This window comes from Halichoerus grypus, chromosome 11 (genome assembly GCF_964656455.1).
Source record: "Halichoerus grypus chromosome 11, mHalGry1.hap1.1, whole genome shotgun sequence".
Taxonomy (NCBI): Eukaryota; Metazoa; Chordata; class Mammalia; order Carnivora; family Phocidae; genus Halichoerus; species Halichoerus grypus.
The window spans coordinates 92,339,565-92,356,370 of NC_135722.1; the positions used below are offsets into that span (position 1 = coordinate 92,339,565).

At 40.6% G+C, this 16,806-nt stretch overlaps 2 protein-coding genes across 11 annotated transcripts in view; one reads left to right on the plus strand and one right to left on the minus strand.

Moving 5' to 3' along the window:
- Positions 1-5,126, minus strand: part of VWA5A (von Willebrand factor A domain containing 5A) — a 33,463-nt gene extending 28,337 nt beyond the window's left edge. For 3 of the 10 annotated variants that reach the window (XM_078058827.1, XM_036081741.2, XM_036081742.2), the window contains exons 1-6: positions 4,127-4,902; positions 2,541-2,598; positions 2,219-2,421; positions 1,682-1,904; positions 1,385-1,560; positions 978-1,092 (exon numbers count right to left, since the gene is read on the minus strand). In XM_078058827.1, coding sequence (XP_077914953.1) covers positions 978-1,092; positions 1,385-1,560; positions 1,682-1,904; positions 2,219-2,421; positions 2,541-2,583 — 760 coding nt within the window. In that variant the 5' untranslated portion in view covers positions 2,584-2,598; positions 4,127-4,902. Of the gene's footprint in view, positions 1-977; positions 1,093-1,384; positions 1,561-1,681; positions 1,905-2,218; positions 2,422-2,540; positions 2,599-4,126; positions 4,903-5,044 lie in introns of those variants that run through there. The other 7 variants (XM_078058820.1, XM_078058823.1, XM_078058822.1 and 4 more) reach the window with 7 other exon arrangements.
- A 9,137-nt stretch (positions 5,127-14,263) lies between these two features.
- On the plus strand, positions 14,264-15,196 carry LOC118529043 (olfactory receptor 10N1-like). Its single transcript, XM_036081759.2, has one exon. The coding sequence runs from the start codon at positions 14,264-14,266 to the stop codon at positions 15,194-15,196; it is 933 nt and encodes a 310-aa protein (XP_035937652.1).
- The last annotated feature ends 1,610 nt before the right edge of the window (positions 15,197-16,806 follow it).

Consider the following 16,806-nt stretch of genomic DNA (forward strand, 5'->3'; position numbering starts at 1 on the left):
ATTCTTCAGAAGTGGCAGTATCTTTCTAGTTAGGCTTCATGGTCCCTGCAATCCAGGGGCATGGCTGCCCAGGAAGGCCCCAAGAGAGCAACAGACTGATATGGGTGATACTAGTTATAATCATAAAGAAAAGTACACATATAGACAGGAAAATTTAGAAAATATGAGAAATTAAAGAAATTAAGAAACTAAATTTATTAAGAAACTAAGTCTTAGAAGTTAAGATACTAGGGCGAGATGAAAAAAATCTCTGGAGATGGATGATGAGGCATTATCAGATTTGGAAATCTCTGATAGTTTTAAAAGTGAAAATATCACATTGTTATTTTTATTTCATTTTTTTCGTACAAATGAGTATTTACTTTTTTTATTGAAGTATAATTAACATACAGTGTCATATTAATTTCAGGTATACAACGTAATGATTCAACAACTCTATACATTACTCAGCACTCACCACAAGAAGTATAGTCACCATCCGCCACCAAACAACATTATTACAATCTTATCGGCTCTATTCCTTGTGCTCTCCTCTTCATCTCTGTGACTTATTTATTTTGCAACTGAAAGTGTATACCTCTTCGTAAAATAGATAATACATAAGGGGATAGAATAGAGTAGAAATAGATCAAAGGGATTAAGAGATACAAACTTCCAGTTATTTTTAATCTTAATTTGCACTTGTAGAGACTGATCATTGTCATTTATATTTGTACACTAGTCGTGTTTCCTCTTGTGAATTATTTGCCCATGTCCTTGATCCAATTATCTACTGATCCACTTAAATCTGCCTACAAGACATAGTCATGTAGATGGATACTCGTTGTATCTAACCATTTCTGCACACCATAATGTAAGCTATTTGAATGTTTTACCCACTACTGGATAGGAGGAAAGAAAAGTGAGGGTAATTTGAGGGTAATTCCAAGACAGGAGCTCCCCTTTAGGTGGTCACTACAAAGGAAGAAAGAGAATACCTGGGTTGTCTTTAGGTTGCCCCATCTCCACAGCAACAGTGGGGGTGTGCACCTCACTGTAGTAAATCAGGAGTTCCACATCCCGATCAAATTTGTGTCCATCAGCCAAGGAAACCTGAGTTAAGAACAAGCAAAAGATCCATCTTAGAACTATCACCATTTGCTGCGTGCGGCTGAGGTCAGGGCTGAGAGCTACAGGGCTCTTCCATGAGGAAGTGTGGTCAGGAGCAGGGACAAGAATGGAGAGAAGGCTCTGGAGAAGAAATGGGGATAAAGAAGGAACAAAGTGGGATTCCCTCTAGTTAATAGGGAAAAGTAAGGACCATTTTGGAAGGACTGAGTGAGGAACAAGATCAGAACCCAAAGAATAGAGGTGCTGGCAATAACAGTGCTTTCTTATGAATTACCTGGGCAGACGTCTTATCTTCTCCAAGGTATTCAGTAGGACTGAAGGGGCAGTTGGATTGGATCCTCTCAATGCCATGCTGGGAACTGATGGTGGCAAGCATGCTGAATGTATAGGGCAGGTCCTCCAAAGGGACTATAGGAGGCTTCATATCAAGGCAACTGTCCTCAAACGATCCTACAAAAAGTGACTTTAATTCTGTTTCCCCTTCCCACACTTCTTAGCACCCCTACAACCTTGAGGGGGTTTCCCAAATTATATCACCCACCACAGGGATTTAAAAGGAAAGAATAGTCACCAGAGCCACGGTATCGAGGATTCAAAACAGCTGGGAGCACATAGCGCAGGGCTCCATCTGCTTCCAAGGGCAGCTCCTGCACGGACTTCAGGGTGAGCGCCACCTTTGACCCTGGGTTCAGATTCCCCACGTTGCAACAGAAGACGTCCCTGGAGTACTTGTCCTCCTCCAACAGGAAAGCTTGGCGGCGGTTGCTGATGGCACTCTCATAGATGCTGTGGGCCTAAGGAGAACAGGGAAAGAGAGGCCGTAGCAAAGGTGGCTTGCTTGAATGAAGAGAGGAGTAGTACAAGAAACAAAAACTGATGGAGAAGGCCTGTGATCGGTCCTGCCAAGCTCACAGCTATACTTTGAATGGCTCTGATTGATTCCCGCCCCCCCCCCCACCTCCAGATGATTTTAGGAAAATAGCAGCTAGAGGGGAGTAGAAGAAAGCATTCCACATCAGCACTTTTTGTGAAGGAGCATTTGTAGAGATCCTAAGAGTATGCATGAAGGAAATAAGAAGGGGAGAGATAATCTACTCATCCCTAGTACCTTCCTCTTCTCCTGTAATTCTGCTTTAATTTTCTTCCCATCCACCATGGCCTCAAAGCTGTAGACAGCTGAGTCATCATCCATGGGGAACACAAAGAAGGTCTCCAAAGGAACGTCTTCCTCATTCTCATAGTTTAAGGTAGCAGACACACCAGCCACGAACTCACGAATGGACAAGGTCACACCGATGCTCTTCAAGGGTACTGGAGATAGACCAGGGTTCAAGAGGTGAACAAACTTTAACAGAAGTCTTCCTGCCTGCCAGGCATGGGGCCAGATGCTAAAGATACAGTGGCAAGTAAGGGTCATGAATCAGGCTTACCTGGTTCCTCTTTGCGGGTTAGTAGACCACCAGGGAGCACCATGGTGATGCAGGGCTACTGTGGAAAAGACACATCATGAATACAGTGATATGTTGGGGATTATCTATTCAAATACCAGACTTTATGTGCTTCTGTCCAGCATAAGAATATATTCAGAGGATTGATGTTGGAGCTGGAAGGAGAAAAAAGCTATAAAGAAGGGGACAAAGATACCAATGGTAAGCCTCCTCCTAAATGCCAGACCCAGATGGGGAAGCTGTAAGATTCACTAAGTCCCCACTAAACAGGAAGTCTCTGAAACACCCGAGGCTGGTTCAAATACCAGTTTCACTTTTTCGAAAGTGTATTTAATACAAGGAAATATTGTTCCTGATATAATTATTACGGTTGTTAAATAGACCTTGGCTGTTACTTTGGTTCATGCTACCCAGAGACCTGCTTCGCAAGAAACTGCTTGATCCAAAATGGTCCCCTGCAACTTAGGTCATTTATCTTGTGACTTTTCTTTTGGGACTCATAATTGAAATCACTGTTTGTTTCCTCTGTCCAAGATATTCTAATATACATATATAAATATCATATATGCAACATGTCCTCTATTTTAAATCATGTCATCCTAACTGTATCTTCCAAATTTTATTATAATCTTGGACAACCACTTCATGTGATATGGTAACAAGGAGATAAATTTATATACCTAGACTATGATTTACAATATGATTCTTTTATCCGGAGAATTAGCAGGTGGGTCTGGTCCTAGTCATTGGCCCTAGTAACCCTGGAAGCTGCCCTCCGACCACTCTGAACAGAATCACTTGTGACCTTGCCTCTCCCTGTTCTGTCAAGGGTGACATGAGCTGCAATCTCCAGCACCAGTTAGGGGACTTTTCACGGAAAATACAACTTAAGGAACTAAAATAGAGTTGCCTGGTGCACAAAGAATGCTGAAGGAAAGTGAAACTGATGTGCTTATCCAGAGTCCCAGGGCAGATGAGTCATGGGGAAGCCCAAGCTTCACTCAGGAACTCACAGTCCAGAATAACATGTAGGCTCTTGAGAAAGGCAACTTTCCTTCCTAGAACAACACCGCCACTCAAGGATCCTGAAGATTGTGGCAGAAATACTTCTAGGCCCTTTATGCTCATCCCAATCACCATTTAAAACCTCACACCCTACCCCCATTCAGAGCAATGTCCACGTGACTCATCTGTCTGATAGCATTGGTGCTTCTTGTATATCGTGTCCCATCTCGACAAATCAGCACCAATACATCAGGCTTTTGGTTCCATGTTTGTTATTTTGAAGAACTGGATAAAAACTGCGTGTGGCTAAATGGCTCGCAATTGATAGAAACACAGAGGGCAGTAGCAGCTGTAGGGAGAGGAGAGAATGCTCAGGAAAAGGGTTATCATGCAGATGCTTGACTGGGGTGAGGTCTCTGGTGCAACACGCTGGCGCTGGGGAAGGAAGAATTTTTAGTAAATCAGTAGGAAGCTTAAAGCAGGAGAAGGACCCAGGACACAGGGGTACAACAGCTGAAGAAACCCGACAGGCAAGCAAAGCTCTAAAGCTTGGCAATACTCACCAAGGGTGGCTTTCAGGTGAAGAGACAGAGCAGAGAGGTGTCTCCTACAAAAATAAACAGCCTTATGCCCTCAGAACAAATCCCTCACTGAGGAAAATTTGTTCTTCTGCAGCTTCTCCCCCACCATTTCAGAAATGCACCTAGCAACAGGTAGGCAAAGACTGACCACAGCAGCTGACCAAGGTCAAAGGCAATCCGAGACAGCTGGGAACATAGAGGGGGGCTCCCTGAGCCGGGGGCTGCCTGTTAAGGTGGACCCTCAGGAATCCAGGAGTCCCGGCACCTTGCGATTCAGCACCAGCCAGGGAGAGGGAGGAGCCGGCGAGCTATGGCGCAGCGAGCCACACCCCTGCAGCCTGTTGCAGGAAAACAGCTGAAAACTCGTGATCCAGACCAGGAGGCGATTTGAATGCGTAGTGGGGCTTACGTAGATTTACTCTGTAAAGTTTCAGTTCTAGATTTGCAGTGTCCAAGCATTAACATAAGGGATCAGAGTCGGCCCCTTGAATATCTCTATATGAAAGGGGTTAGGGTCTGCAATCTGGCTGGGGTCGCGAGTGGGGGAGGTTTTAAACTCCATTTCCACAGCATAAAATTAGATAAAATTGAGAAAACATCAATTTTCTACAAGAAAGAAAGAGAGAAAAGTAAAATAAAAGAGAAGGAAAGTAAAAAAAAAAGGACCTTGAGAGGATCAGGGATGCCTAAATCCCTTATCCAGCCCCCATAAGACTCCCCCTAAACTGCCAAACCTGCAGAAAACTCCCAGGGACCTAACACCAGGACTCAATACCCGCCCCCCCTTGGGCTTGCAGTTAAAGCAAGCCCCTGCAGATTTGGCAATGGGGAAAGAACGGGTCTCAGCCATCAGGGTGAAGGGGTGGGATCCAGCCCCAGCGACGGCTGCCAGTCACCTACCTTCTCCCGCAGTCTGAGAGCTCTGAGTCACAGCCAGGAGAAAACAGCGGCTGTCAAAATTTCTGGGATGACCTGCCCCTTCTAGGGACCGGTTATAAAGTAGCAACTACTTGATTAAGGGATCAAGGGAAAATTCTTCAACCCTAGAATGTTTGCTTGTTTTCCTTTTTTATTTTTTTTTTAATTTTATTTTATAATGTTATGTTAGTCACCATACTGTACATCATTAGTTTTTGATGTGGTGTTCCATGATTCATTGTTTGTTTTCCTTTGCCTAGTCTCAGTGAGGGAACCATCAGAGGATAGGCAAAGGGAAGAGTTTTTTTTTTAACCAGTGAAATGCTTGAACATCAACAATCACATCCTATTTCTGTAACAGACTTAATTATCAAAGGCTTACTGTGCACTAGGCCCTGCTAATAATACTGTGTGGTAGAACCTGAACTTTATGAACATTATATCATTGACTCTTCATCTCTAATTTGAGTCATTTGTCCCAAGATTGCATCCTTCCTAACATCATGGGGGAGAAGGGTTTGAAGGGGGGGGTTGGCGAGGAGACAGGGCAATGCTCACAGGGACCAAGCCTTCCAGTCATGGGTGGTTTATGGGTTTTTCATCAGGATCATAAAATTAAGGTGTTTGGTTTTGTTTTTTGGGGTTTTTTTTTGTTTGTTTTTTGTTTTTTGGGTTTTTTGATAGTGGGGGTAACAGTGTAAGTAAGTGAGAACACCTATGCTCATTTTCCCGGCTAAAGGACACTAGAAGGGATCAAGTTTCTTATGTCTTCTTTATTTCAGAATGATGTTAAATCTGGCAAAGAAAGAATCATATTGCCATTGAGAATATGTATAGGATAAAGAGAATATGCGTATGAAAACTCAGGTTGATTTTGGTCTCTGCGATGTCATTCGTATTTACTTTCTCTGAGTTTTTTGTCTTATTTGTAAAATGAAAATAATGGCATACTTACCTCCCTGGGTTTATATTAAAGATCCAGTGGATCTTAATGGAGGTGATATCTGTGTGTGTGCACACGCGCGTGTGTATACCCACAACAGTAAAGCACAATATAAGCACAGATTCTATTTTATCATTATTAGGCTTTAGGACTACGTTCTTTACATGTACCAAACTAACTGTGAGAGGGAATGATCCTTTTCTCTTGGTAGAAACCACATCTGGTATTGGTTCTCCTGATTATAACTGCTGTTGGCTACAGTATCTGGTCAACAACACGGAAATGCTGGAAAAATCATCTGACCCAGCTGGACTAGAGAAATTCCACAGACTATACATGGAGCTGGGTCGGAAGGAACTGAATCAGGAAACATACATATGATGCTGGTTATTGGAAGGACACTTACATGAAAAGCCTCTGAACCTGGCACAATATACATAATTAAACGGACCTTTATAGCTATTAAAAATATGAATACATTTTATTTATCTGTTTATTCATACTTAGTGTAAACACATGAAGAATTTCACTCTTTGCATATAGACTATTAAATGAATCCAATGATCAGATTTTGAAAGAGAACATGTAATTCATTATTTTAGTCAACATATAATTATTGGACTTCTACCGTAGGCAAAGCATTGTTCTAAACATTGGCATAGTGGCAATAACAAGACACAAAGACCCTTCCCTAGCTGGAGTTTACATTGCAGGGGGAGGAAATATTCAATAAACAAATAAGCAAGTAAATAAACAAGAAAATATCCAGTAGTATAAGTGCTTAAGGAAAACAAAATTTGTAATATAATAGGGAATAAATACAACCTGCTTTAGATTAGGTGTCTCCACTCAAAAATCTGTCCTCGTGACTGCATGCTGCTAAGTATCCTCCAATGTCAATTCTCAAGTTTAGCGCAAGATGAGCCAAGTCTGTGGCCATTCAGAATAAAGACATTTCCCAGCCTCCCTTAAAACTAGGTGCGACCTTAGGACTAAGTCCTGGCCAATAAGAAATAAAAAATGATGTGTGTAACTTCACACCACATCCTTTCAAAGGAAAGATTATGACCTCCTCCTCACTTTCCCCTCTTCCTATTCACTGATGGGAATGCAGATATATTCTGAGCCACTTTAGACTATGAAGACTAGGGTGAAAACCCCTAAGAATGGAGAATCCACGAGACAGAAGGGTCCTAAGTCCCTGAGGCTTTCATGGAGTAGAACCACTGCATTTGCACAGATTTTACAGGAGAAAGTAATGAATTTCTCTATGATTCATGACAGGTATTTGGGCTCTGCGCCACACACTCCTTATCTTCCCTAATACCTGATTATGATCAATAAGAAGAGTAAACTTTTAAGGCCAACAATCTTCTTTTGAATATGAAAAGTATATTTACACAAAATGGAAGGAAAGGTCTGTAATTATGAGAACAGTGTCTGATCCATTTCAGCACCTACCAGGGCAACACATATGCCCTATTTATGCTCGTGTGTGTTGATCATAGAACACTGCTTATTTTCATCCAGTTCTTTCGACAGTCATTTCCCTTCTTGACAGAAGAGCTGTTTGTGTTACTGCATAGAAATACTTAGCACAGTGGCACCTGGGTGTCTCAGTTGGTTAAATGTCTGACTTTGGCTCAGGTCGTGATCTCAGGGCCCCTGGGTTGGAACCTCATGTCGGGCTTCCTGCTGAGTGGGGAGTCTGCTTGTCCCTCTCCCTCTGCCCCTCCCTCTGCTCATGTGGTCTCTGAAATAAATAAATAAAATATGTTTTTAAAAAAGGGGAGATACTTAATAAGGTCAGAACAAGCTGTTTTGATCATCCCCTCATTTCCTGCTGTTCTCTCTCTTATGTCTCTTATCATCATGGAGTTTCTTATAAGTCTCCTGTTGTTTTTCTCTCTCCTAATGTTTCCTCAGTGATTCATCTAAGACTTCCTCTTGTTCTTATCACACTTGAGCCCTTATGTGTTCTTAAAACTTTTAAATCCTTAAGTAAAGAAATGCCTAAAATGCATAAAATTATTTGATTAATGAATAAATACATATAAATGCTGATGGCTGTATACTCTTAGGTCTTGTGATTGCTATCCATCATAGATATTGTAAGATAGATTTCAAAAGATCAAATGAATAAATGCTTAGAAATGTACACAAGTCTTATAAGCATTTATTACCTGACCAATCAGTGATAACAATTGCAATTAATAGCCATCATTTTTATGTAATCACTGGGGTAACTTGCAAATTTTATGCTTGGAGAGATCACATGAAAATGGAGCCCAACAGGAATTTATCATAGATGGATGAATAATCAATAGGATGAATTGAAAAAAAATACAGATCTAGCTACTGTATATTGAATTCTTATTAGAAACCAGTGCTAAGTAATTTACATAGTAAGATGAAGAGCTTTAATTTCACACAGGGATAATGCCTGTCATCACAAAACCACTTAGTTACTTGTCAGAAACTCCTTAGAAGATGCTGACTATTGTTTAAGAGTAATAATTTCCATCGACTACAAGCAAATATACTTTGGGCAAAGAAGCACAAATAAGTACAAAAGGAGACAGGCAGGATGAAGCCCATGGGTCTAAATCCCTGAGGATCAATAGAAGGCATACCTTCCTTATCCAGAGGCTCAAAAATTGTAAAGAAAACTAGGAATCAGGTTCTGATGTTTTCATATCAACTTGGTTTTGCCATTGAATTCAGTCCATAAGTCTAGGCTCCATTCTTACCTCTACTACTGAATAGTTGTGTAATCTTGAGGAAGGAACTTAACTTCTCTGGTGATCCATTTCATCATTTGCGAAGTAGACTAATGATACTTACCCTATATCTATGTGGTGAGAATTAAATAAAATAAGATTTTTAAAGACGTCTGTCACAAGTAGGCACTCTTTAAATGTTAGTTCCACTTTCCCTTTCTTGGGTCTTTTTTCCCTTTCTTGATTGACCTGGTTAAATACTGAGAGTCTGGAAATCTTATATCATTTAGAGTCTCTAGAGAACAGGCTATTGTTATGAGAAGGATTCCTAGACTTCTTACATTTTTACTAACTCCAGAAATGTTAGTTTGTTTTGTTTCTGTTACTTACCATGTCTTTCACTATAATTACTAGTAGTTAAAACAAACACAACTAAAAAAAAAAAAACAACAAACAACAAAAAATTAAGCCAACAGACAAAGGAAACAAAACTTCATCCTAAAATTGGGTAAGGCAGGAGTAAGGGGTGGGGGGGAAGCAAAGTTTCTAATGATGAAGAGAAATCTACATTCCCTCCATTTTCAATAAAAATTGTAGGAGCAAGTAGTTTGTGTCAGGAACTGTGTAAGCATTGTTTCATTTACTCCTCACAATCACCCTGTGAAATACTATTATAACTCCATATTATAACCTATATTAAGGTTCAGAAAGGACTACTGACCTTCTCAAGGGTTTATAGCTAATGAGAAACAGGCTTGTTCTTTATACCAGAATCTTCTGGCTCCAAGGTGGATACTTTTTCACCATGCTAGAATTTCTTCTACAGCCAAAAAGGCAATAGGTAGAAATTGGGGGAAAAAAATGACAGAGAAGTGGCCAAATCTCTGAGGCTTGTAAAGAACAAAAGGATTCCATGAGAAGTCTACTCAGAGTAGAAAAATAGGGTGGTTGGAGGAACCACAAGCTCTTTGACTCCCAATTCCTTTCAAGATTATCTTGATTACCATGTACTATTTTTTCACTCTTAAACTCTCTCAACACCCAGCATTTAATTGCTCCCTGTGCTCGGAGGGCTCCTGTTCCCTGAGTCTTGGACTACATCATGGATGGGGCTCCAGAGGGACTATGAGATAATTTAAAGTCCTACAAAGGTAGAAGATCATTTTGCTTCTGTTAACTCTGAGGAAATCACACTAGGTGATAGGACAGTCTTCGAATGTATAGCATCCTCCTTCTGTGTGAGTCTGAATGCAAAAGAGCAGTTGGGGTCTACAGCTAGAGCACCCAAGTCCAGTCCTAGGGAAGAGAGACATTTGAAATGGAGAGCCCCACACCTCTATAGAAGAAACTGAAGATAAAAGGAGGGAAATTTTTGTTTTCCTTACTTGAGCCAGTCATGACCATTTGACCACGTAAGTCTCAGAGCATCTCCCCATCTTTCTCAATTTTTTACTTTGACTTTCACTCTGGAGTCCTGCGTAGCAAGGATTATTGGAAGAAATCACAGTCAAGAGCTTCTTTCTCATTTTAGGCAATGACTAGAATCCTTTCCTCCATTCACTCTATCAAACAGCACGCAGGAATGCATTCATTTATTCTTTTTTGTTCATCAAAACTTAATTCAGTAACTTTCATGTTCCAAGCACCACACAGTTGCTTAGGATTAAAGAATTAGATATATTCCCTCACATGGAGAAAATATATTTCTTTTCTTTTTTTTTTTTTTTAGATTTATTTATTTATTTGAGAGAAGGAAGGAGGGGCAGGAGAGGGAGAGAAGGAAACTCCCCACTGAGCAAGAGCCTGACATGGGGCTTGATCTCATGACCCTGAGATCATGACCTGAATTGAAACCAAGAGTCACATGCTCAACTGACTGATCCACCTAGGGACCCCAAGAGCCTAGACTTCAAATCAAATCTGCCTGGCACAAAAGTCTTGTCTTCCCTTATCACCATTCCCTCACAGCAGCATTCTACTAGCTCTCTCTGTTCTTGGAACCTAGACCGAAATTGTTCTGAAGTCTACAAGGGTGACTACGTAAAAAGATGGATAATTCAGAGCCTGGGGCCACCAGGGGCCATGAATCTTTCTGTAACAGCTTCAGCACAAGTACAAACTGACTTCAGGTTCAGATGATCTCTCACCGGAAATACTCAAAAATCATCTGAGAAAAAACTAAGGAACACTGGCTTCCCTCCAACCAGAAACCCAACGACTCAAAGAACTGAATACAATAAACCGAGTCTCTCTAGAGACTTGATCCTGTCAGACAGTAATAACAAAGTAAATCAATTGCATCAATATATTGCGATAATCCTGTTCTAGCTCTAATTATCACATGAACTAAGATGCATGATCTAAATCTAGAACTATGGTTGTGTGAATAATTTTTGTCTGATTTTAGTATTTTTACACTAATTCCTTTTTACACCCTTTTATTTTTGCTACAGAACTTTCCACCAATCATGACTTCCTCCTTTTCCTTCTCTTCAGGAAGGTCCATTCTTCTTCCTATCACTTACATGTTTTTCCCCCAGCAAGAGACAACAATGAGTCACTGGCAATTATGAAGATGTTCAAGGCTCATCCTATCTTTTCTAGTTCAGGAATTAGATACTCTACATTGTGTACCTAATTTCCCTTCATGGACTCTCAAGCCAAAAGGAGGCTCACCACAGCCATTGATTCCCAAGGTTAATAAAAAAGACTTAAAGTAGTCTGAAGACAAAAGGAATCATTTCAGAGCATTCTAAAGTTCTATTCAAACACACACATTTTTTGGGGTGCTACTACTTTCTAAATTCTAGAGATACAGTGCTGAACAAGAATAGACACGGCCTCTTCATGGAACTTACAGTCAAACTATAACCACAAACTAATTTCCAACTTTTTGTTCATTTACCTATCTAACAAATATTTAAATGCCAGCTATTTACAAGCGCTGTGATAAATACTACAGATTTAGTGACAAATTCAGGTGTAAAAGAGGGTCAGAGAAATCAATCAGGAATTATTTTTTTAAAAGATTTTATTTATTTATTTGACAGAGAGAGACACAGCGAGAGGGGAACACAAGCAGGGGGAATGGGAAAGGGAGAAGCAGGCTTCCCGCCAAGCAGGGAGCCCCATGTGGGGCTCCATCCCAGGACCCTGGGATCATGACCTGAGCCGAAGGCAGACGCTTAACGACTGAGCCACCCAGGCGCCCCTCAATCAGGAATTATAATTAGAAGTCAGGAAATTATAATTAGACAATTTTCATATACTTCGGATTTCCAAAAAATGAATCATAAAAGTAAAAGCTGAAAGTGAAAACATCGTCTCTTTTGGGACAAGTCACAAGCACCTTTGAATGCCAGCATTGTAAAAGACAGCTAATTGACCACAGCACACCCTAGCGGCAGTTCCTGATTCTCAGCATACTCTGTTTTGAGACTTTTTCCTTTAAAATGAAACAAATAGTTAAACTCATAGAAATCAGAAAGTGAGACAAACCATGAGAGACTCTGGACTCCAGGAACAAACTAAGGGTTACAGAAGGGCGGCGGGGGCGGGGGATGGAGTAACAGGGTGATGGGCATTACGGAGCCACGTGTTGTGATGAACACTGTGTGTTATAGGCAACTAATGAATTGTTGAACACTACATCAAAACTAATTATGTACTACTGTTGGCTAATTGAACATAAAAAAAAGAAACAAAGTGAAGAATGGTGGTTGCCAGGGCAGGGATGAAAGAGAAAATGAGAGCAGATCAAAGGGTATAAACTCTCAGTAAGGCAAAATGAATAAATTCTAGAGATCTGCTGCACAACATCATGCTTATGGTTAACAATATTGTACCCTTAAAAATCTGTCAGGAAGGTAGATCTCATTGTAAGTTTTCTTACCAGAATCAAATAAAAATAAAAAGCAGAAAACACAGAACAGTTGCAGAATTAAAATACTTTTATTGCACTAAGAATTCAAAAATTCCAACTCTTAGCAAATATTAGATATCCCATAGCTGCATCTTTATATGTGATGTAACTTCACTAAAATTGACCTTCCCAATAATACAACTTAGCTGCTAATCTCAACAATTTAAAACCCCAGGATGACATCCAGATTCAGTTTCTTTTCTTTCAAATGAGCATTACCAAGTAAGAAAATGCTCAAATTAAGAAATATATTTAATTAGAATAATATTAATATGATCCAAATTCTAATGCTCATTGCACTGAACCACAATGCATTGTTGTCTTCAAAGGTGTGGGTGCCCACATTAACCTTTGATGAATATTTAGGGCATTTGACCATGGCTTTGAGTAACCCTAGGGATGTTCTGAAAAGGAATCAGGAGGATGAGGCTTCCAGGCTAGTCTAGTTTAAGGCATTTATTGCTGTATAATTGGTTGTGGATGTTAATTAAATTATGTTCATCTGTTCAATATTGAGGTCTTTGTTCCCTTAGCCCATTCAGTATTTCACCATGGTGGTGTTTCATATTGCTTTGTATCCACATTCATGAAGGAAGATGATATCTTGAGATATAAAAGCATAGATTTGCTTTTCCACCCCCTAAATGTCTTTGGTCGAATCCCTAATTCTTAATTTCAGCATCATATTTATATTTAAACAAAGATTGGGGCACCTGGATGGCTCAGTTGGCAAGCATGTGACTCTTGATCTCGGGGTTTTAAGTGTAAACACCATGTTGGGTATAGAGATTACTTAAAAATAAAATCTTTAAAAGAAATTAAAAAAATAAACAGCAATGTCCACAATAGCCAAACTGTGGAAAGAGCCAAGATGTCCATCAACAGATGAATGGATAAAGAAGATGTGGTACATATATACAATGGAATATTATGCAGCCATCAAAAGGAATGAGATCTTGCCATTTGCAACGATGTGGATGGAACTGGAGGGTATTATGCTGAGCGAAATAAGTCAGAGAAAGACATGTATCATATGACCTCACTGATATGAGGAATTCTTAATCTCAGGAAACAAACTGAGGGTTGCTGGAGTGGGGGGTGGGATGGGAGGGATGGGGTGACTTGGTGATGGACATTGGGGAGGGTATGTGCTCTGGTAAGCGCTGTGAATTGTGCAAGACTGTTGAATCTCAGATCTGTACCTCTGAAACAAATAATGCAATATATGTTAAGAAAGAAAAAAAGAAGAAGAATGTAGCAGGAGGGGAAGAATGGAGGGGGGAAAATCGGAGGGGGAGAAGAACCATGAGAGACAATGGACTCTGAAAAACAAACTGAGGGTTCTAGAGGGGAGGGGGGTGGGAGGATGGGTTAGCCTGGTGATGGGTATTGAGGAGGGCACGTTCTGCATGGAGCACTGGGTGTTATGCACAAACAATGAATCATGGAACACTATATCTAAAACTAATGATGTAATGTATGGGGATTAACATAACAATAAAAAAATTTTTAAAAAAAGAAATTAAATATATTGGTGGTGATTAATGTGTTGTTATTGTGTCTGCCACGAGTCGCCTCTACATTCATGCTTTCATCATCTTGTCTGCTCCAGGAACATGAGGAATCACACAGAGCTCCATGAGTTTATTCTACTGGGAATACCTCAGACAGAGGGACTGGAAACTGTGCTATTTGTCATCTTCTCATTTATTTACCTCTTCACCTTGCTTGGCAATTTACTCATCCTTACAGCAATTGTTTCTCCTTCTACCCTTCACACCCCCATGTATTTCTTCCTGGGACTCCTATCTATTTTTGACGTCTTGTTCCCATCTGTAACCTGTCCCAAGATGCTATCCTATCTCTCTGGCCAAAGCCAAGCCATTTCTTATGAGGGCTGTGCGGCTCAGCTCTTCTTCTACCATTTCCTGGGGTCTAGCGAAGGCTGCCTCTATTCTGTGATGGCATATGACTGCTTTGTGGCCATCTGTCACCCACTGAGGTATACGCTCATCATGAGACCTGGGGTCTGTATCGGCTTGGTCATGGCAGCCTGGTTGGTGGGTTGCCTTCATGCCACCATCCTGACCTCCTTCACCTTTCCGTTAACCTACTGTGGCTCCAACCGGGTGGACTACTTCTTCTGTGACATTCCTGCTGTCTCACCCCTGGCCTGTGCTGACAGCTCCCTGGCCCAGAGAATGGGCTCCACTAATGTTGGCTTTCTGGCTTTAATGCTTTGGTTCAGTGTTTGTGTCTCCCACACACGCGTTGGGATTGCCATTCTGAGAATCCGATCAGCAGAGGGCAGGCAGAAAGCTTTCTCCACCTGCAGTGCCCACCTCACTGCAATCCTCTGTGCCTATGGTCCTGCAATCATCATCTACCTGCAGCCCACACCCAACCCCTTGCTTGGTGCCATGGTGCAGATATTAAATAATATTGCCTCACCCATGCTGAACTCATTAATCTATTCCTTAAGAAACACAGAAGTGAAAAGGTCCCTGAAAAGAGTGTTCAACAATGTAGTATTTATTTCTTTGGAATAAATTATGGGTTTTTAAAAATGGATTATGGAAATTTATTTCTCAACAACATCCACATATTTCCCCCTTTTAAATAATAGAAAATGCTTCCTTGAAAGCATTCTATTTTGTTTGCCTAATAAGATTTTCTGTGTTTGTTTTCTCTGTAACCCCTGTGGCCTTATAAATAACTCTACAACTAATATTATCCTCAGTGCCTTATTCCTGAGTAAGGAATCCATGGGGCATAGCAAGCATCTGGAGACAGATTTCTTATTCCTTTAATGGGCAGCCAATTTTGTCTGGTTGAAGATAGTGAGGACCTGTGGTGGTCCCAGAAGCACCCCTCACTAGTCCATCTCTATGCCAGATCACTCTCATTTCATTTCTCTTGTTGAACTTGAAATATTCTTCTTTTCTGCCTATAAACATTTCAGTTCCTCCACGTTGCCAAGAATAGTATTAATTAACATTTATAGAGCATGATCTATTCTCCAGGAGCTATGATGAACATTTCACAGATAATATCTAATCTTCACATCACCTTCATATGGTAGAGTTTTTGTTTTTTAAAGGAAACAAACAAACAAAAAAACAGCTTTGAGGATTAGAGATTTCAAATAATGGACCCAAATTTGCACAGTAAGTAGGAAACCAAACCTCAAACTCAGATCCAGTTAGCTCCAAATCTCCTACTCTTAATTCCTCATATACATAACTCCTTGAAAGTCCTGCTTGGCAATTTACTCATCCTCATGACCTCTCTCCAGAGCTCATGACACATAGAAGGTGTTCAATAAATAACTGGGAAAATATGCACTGACAAAGGTCATGTTCATATATGGACTTCATTATTATCCCCATCTATTCTGTCACTATCCATTCTCCCATATGGAGTTAGTGGCACTAAGCTATAGCAATAAGTGTCTTGCCCTTTTTAACACATCTAGTTATGGTAAAGCCAGCCTAGACCCAAGCCCTATTAACACCTGTTGTCACGGTTTTCCTACTACCCCATCCCACCGATGTTACTCCTTAGTGTGAAGGGATTGGGAAAGTCTTCCCATCTGTGTTGTTTGAAAAGAAGATGGGGGCGCCTGGGTGGCTCAGTCGTTAAGCATCTGCCTTTGGCTCAGGTCATGATCTCAGGGTCCTGGGATTGAGCCCCGCATCGGGCTCCCTGCTTGGCGGGAAGCCTGCTTCTCCCTCTCCCACTCCCCCTGCTTGTGTTCCCTCTCTTGCTGTGTCTCTCCCTGTCAAATAAATAAATAAATTCTTAAAAAAAAAAGAAAAGAAAAGAAAAGAAGATGGCCTAATTATGGGGTTGGGGTTCCATTACCATGATCATCTGGTTTTCCCACCAAGTTACTTTTCCCAACTTGGTCTCCAGTGATACTGGACTTGATCATTATTTTTCAATTTTTTTCCAGAATCTAGGGGAAAAGTGAGTACTATTTACTGGAGATCTCACAGACATACCAGCCCTTAGTTGTATAACATAACCAGCCCTTACAGACATTTTGTGATTTGTAGTTTTTGTATTCCATTTTTACTCACAAAGTTTCCCATCCTATTTGAAACCATAAAAACAAAACCAAAAAAGTGAAGACCTCAAATAAAATATATTGCTGCCC